General features: G+C 42.4%; 1 protein-coding gene across 1 annotated transcript in view; it reads right to left on the reverse strand.

The window, feature by feature from the left end:
• cep192 (centrosomal protein 192) overlaps positions 1 to 3511 on the reverse strand; it is a 45114-nt gene that overhangs the window by 37707 nt on the left and 3896 nt on the right. Inside the window, exons 4-6 of the mRNA XM_024268056.2 lie at positions 2476 to 2627; positions 2195 to 2256; positions 1925 to 2051 (exon numbers count right to left, since the gene is read on the reverse strand). Of these exons, the coding sequence (XP_024123824.1) occupies positions 1925 to 2051; positions 2195 to 2256; positions 2476 to 2627 (341 nt within the window). The remainder of the gene's footprint in view (positions 1 to 1924; positions 2052 to 2194; positions 2257 to 2475; positions 2628 to 3511) is intronic.

The following is a 3511-nucleotide window of genomic DNA, read 5'->3' on the forward strand; positions in this document are numbered from 1 at the left end:
TGTGGATTGCTCCCGCCGTTGGCGTACTCTTTTAGATACGCCTAGGATGTAAACAGAAATTGGCGCTTAATTGTCAATAAGTTGTCTTGGGCACGGTGGGATTTTTTCATTTTTTAGGTACTCGTTGATTGAGGAGTTGGAGAAAATCCGAGCGCCGTGTACGCTTCCTGGCCATTTTACCACCACATCCATGAAGCAGTACTTATAGTCACAGGTCGCCTGAATGTTTAAGGAATATCTTCCCTTTCTGTCCATATAGTCAATGGAGTTTACCGATGGTTGCTTTATATCCATATGAGTGCCATCCACAGCACCGAGGCAGTGAGGCAGGCCGTGCATCTTCTCAGACGCCTCTACAAGTGAATGCACGTCATTCTCGGTTGTTGGCAGCTTCACGTATTGCGGTCTCAAGTGCACAGTAATAGCTTTGCAGACTTGCCTAACTACTTTTGAGACTACTTGTCTGGACAAACCAAAAGCATTTGCTGTTTTCCCTAATCTTCCCTCGTCAGCCAAATAATACAGGGTGCAGGCAACCTTTTTAACCACATTGACAGGGGATCGCATGACCGTCCTTTTAAATGAGGATGCAGTAACTCCGACAGTGACAACATCGACAACCTGGACATGCAGAAATTTTCACGCCATTCATCCGGGAGGACGACTTCTAGCTCAAAGTTCTCCCACCAGCTGGCGGTGTGTCCAGGTCGTACCCAAAATCTCCGACGGCGTCTTTCACGAGTGACATGCCTTCGAGGAGGAGGAGGAAAGGATATTTGCTGTAAAATAGCCGACTGCAAAGCGCTTCTTCTCCTTTGCTCCTCGACAAGAAGCAGTAATCGTGTTTGTAAAAAAAAAAAGCAAGTATGAAGCATCTGTACCAGTGTAATAATGAACACAGTCCTCGGGTCCATGCTGAGCACTGTCTGACATAAACAACGGCGCATCTATGACGTATATGAACTAATTGTCGCAAAGAGTGACGTTTAAAAACGCAAATCACCATTTATTCATGTCCACACTCAGACGCATAACCGAAGTTTTCCAAAATCTTCACTTTGGCCGGAGTTTTCCAAAAGCACCGTTTTCAGTGACTTAAATATTCGGTTTCGTGTGGATGATAGGCCGAAACGTATAAAAATATATTCGTTTTTAGCAGTTACCCGGCTACGTGTGGACAAGGCCTTAGTATCAGTTATAAAAACTCTGACATGTAAACAGATTTCTATTTTTGAGTTTAGCTTTATTGTAGTTTTTGTCATCTGTATTCTACAAAACAAAAACTTTATTGAATCATCCTCCCCTTTTACATATGTGCAAACGTTTACTAACTTTTTTGTAGAACTAATAAAAATGTGATATATATTTTCCATCAACTTTACCTTAAACCAGAGGTCTGCAAACTTCAACACTTAAAGAGCCATTCAGGTTGATTTCTCACTGACCATAACCCACAAGGAGACACAAAGCCTTACTTCATCCTAAAGGTGCGTTCACACCGAACGCGATTCGCGTGGTGGAGGCGGATACTTTCAATGTTAAGTCAATGGAAAAGATGCAACATGAGATGATCTACAGTCCTGCAGCACAATTTAGGCGAAGGGAGCAGCGCGAAGGTCTGCCAGCTGCTTGATTTGAGTGATGAGGCGCCAAATGGGCGGGGCAGCCAAAATTCTAAATGTTTGTAGTTTGACAGGACTGGGCATTGCATCTGCCAATCAGGAACTCAGCTTTGAGCATGTGATGTTTTCAGTGATTCGATCAGCAGGTAGAATATTAATCCAAAGCGAGTCACGTTCTATGTGGGTCTCGATCGGCATTTCGTAGTTTAGGGACCTCTGTTCTAAACCATCGGGATTTGAAAGTGCATAAACTAAACATCCAAAAAAAGAAGCAGAAACCAGAAAAATGTAGAGAGTTCTACCTGTTGCATTGCTGCTTAAGCTGTCCACAGACATGAGCTTTTCGTTAGCAAGGAAGCTGGAGTTACTGCTGAAACGGTCGCTGTCGACTCCTTCGCTCTGCACAGGGTCATCCACCACGGAGGCGGCCTGCGTTTTGAAAAATATGTCAAAGAGCAGAAACTTCATGTGTGCAAAGCTATTGCAGAGATTCAAGCAGGTAATACAACAACAAAAAACAAGATAAACTCTCTGCCAGTGACAACACACCATTATTGAAAATGAGCTCTGACCTTTGTTTCTGCAGCATCCCTCTGTCCAAACTGGGTCATTGTCAGAAGCCCTGTGGACAAATCTGCTGGCCAAGACCAGGAAACAGTCTTTTTACTTCTAACAGACAAATATACTTCTGTGAAATTCAGAAAGTAGACAGTTAACATATCTACCGTCTGCAGAAATGCACAAAGTTCACCACATTACTAACAGCTAATATATATAAAAAACAGACCAAAGCGACACAAATGTTTGCATGTCAGACAGAGGAAGAGGGTTTACTGTCTACTGGATCTCTGACCTGTTCGGAGTTCTGTAGGCCATCCAGACACGCCGCCCGCCTGCGTGGGTCCGAGGCCCAGCATGGAGCGTTTGGACGCGGTCTCATCCAGACTGACCTTCAGCAGCACATCTGAGAGGCGGTGAGCAGCAAGGAAATCAGCGGCCGTGTCTCTGCAAAGCAAGCAGGGAGGAGAGCTTGAAGAAGCTAAAGACAAAACATTCTAGCATGAATAAATGGGTTTGAAGACTTGCAGCACGTCTGAATACTTTTAGCAGAGCTGCAGTTTCTCTCCTGCCAGAGTCCTCTGAGCAAACCGCCACCAGGACATGATCGACATCCGGTTATGGTGAGGTCATTTCTGTCATCCCTCCTCTGATGTACCAAATTTGAGGAGAACTTTATCATGACTGTGACTTTATTATGAGAGAAACTATTCAAAAGTTGAAAATATAAAACAGACACAGTTAAACAAATTTTTCTTGATTTGGTAACAGTCTTAAGTTTAATGTAGTTTTTATTTGAAGTTTTTACATTTTAAAATATTTCCTTTTAGTTTAGAATGTGTACTTCTGAGTTTAAAACTGTTTTCAAATGTTCCATTGTATTTTTCAATCTGTTTTTTCCTTCACTTTAAAGCTGATCCTGATTTGACACTATAAACAACCAGTTTATAGGTGATCAATAACTTGATCAAATGTACTGGGGTGTTATTAACAGTCATAATAATAGACAGAAAAGCTTATTCACAGCACAGTTTTAGGTGCAGCCTTCAGCTAAAACATCAGAACCAGCTCTGAAATGCAGCCATGCTGTGGGACTTTCCAGAGAAACAAATGTGCATCAGCTGATTCACAGCTGCCAGCATTAATAAACCCAGAGAGGAACTTGAACAACAAACACATTTGTCATGAAGTGATACTGGATATGCTCCGTACTAAGCATAAAACTTTTATTAGTATTGAAGACGCATTTGAAAAAACTCCAACATCAAAAGTCAAACATCATCCTCCAATCGGGATGTCCCATAGTACCTGAAGCTTATACGGTTTCTTTT

This window comes from Oryzias melastigma, linkage group LG16 (assembly GCF_002922805.2).
Source record: "Oryzias melastigma strain HK-1 linkage group LG16, ASM292280v2, whole genome shotgun sequence".
Taxonomy (NCBI): Eukaryota; Metazoa; Chordata; class Actinopteri; order Beloniformes; family Adrianichthyidae; genus Oryzias; species Oryzias melastigma.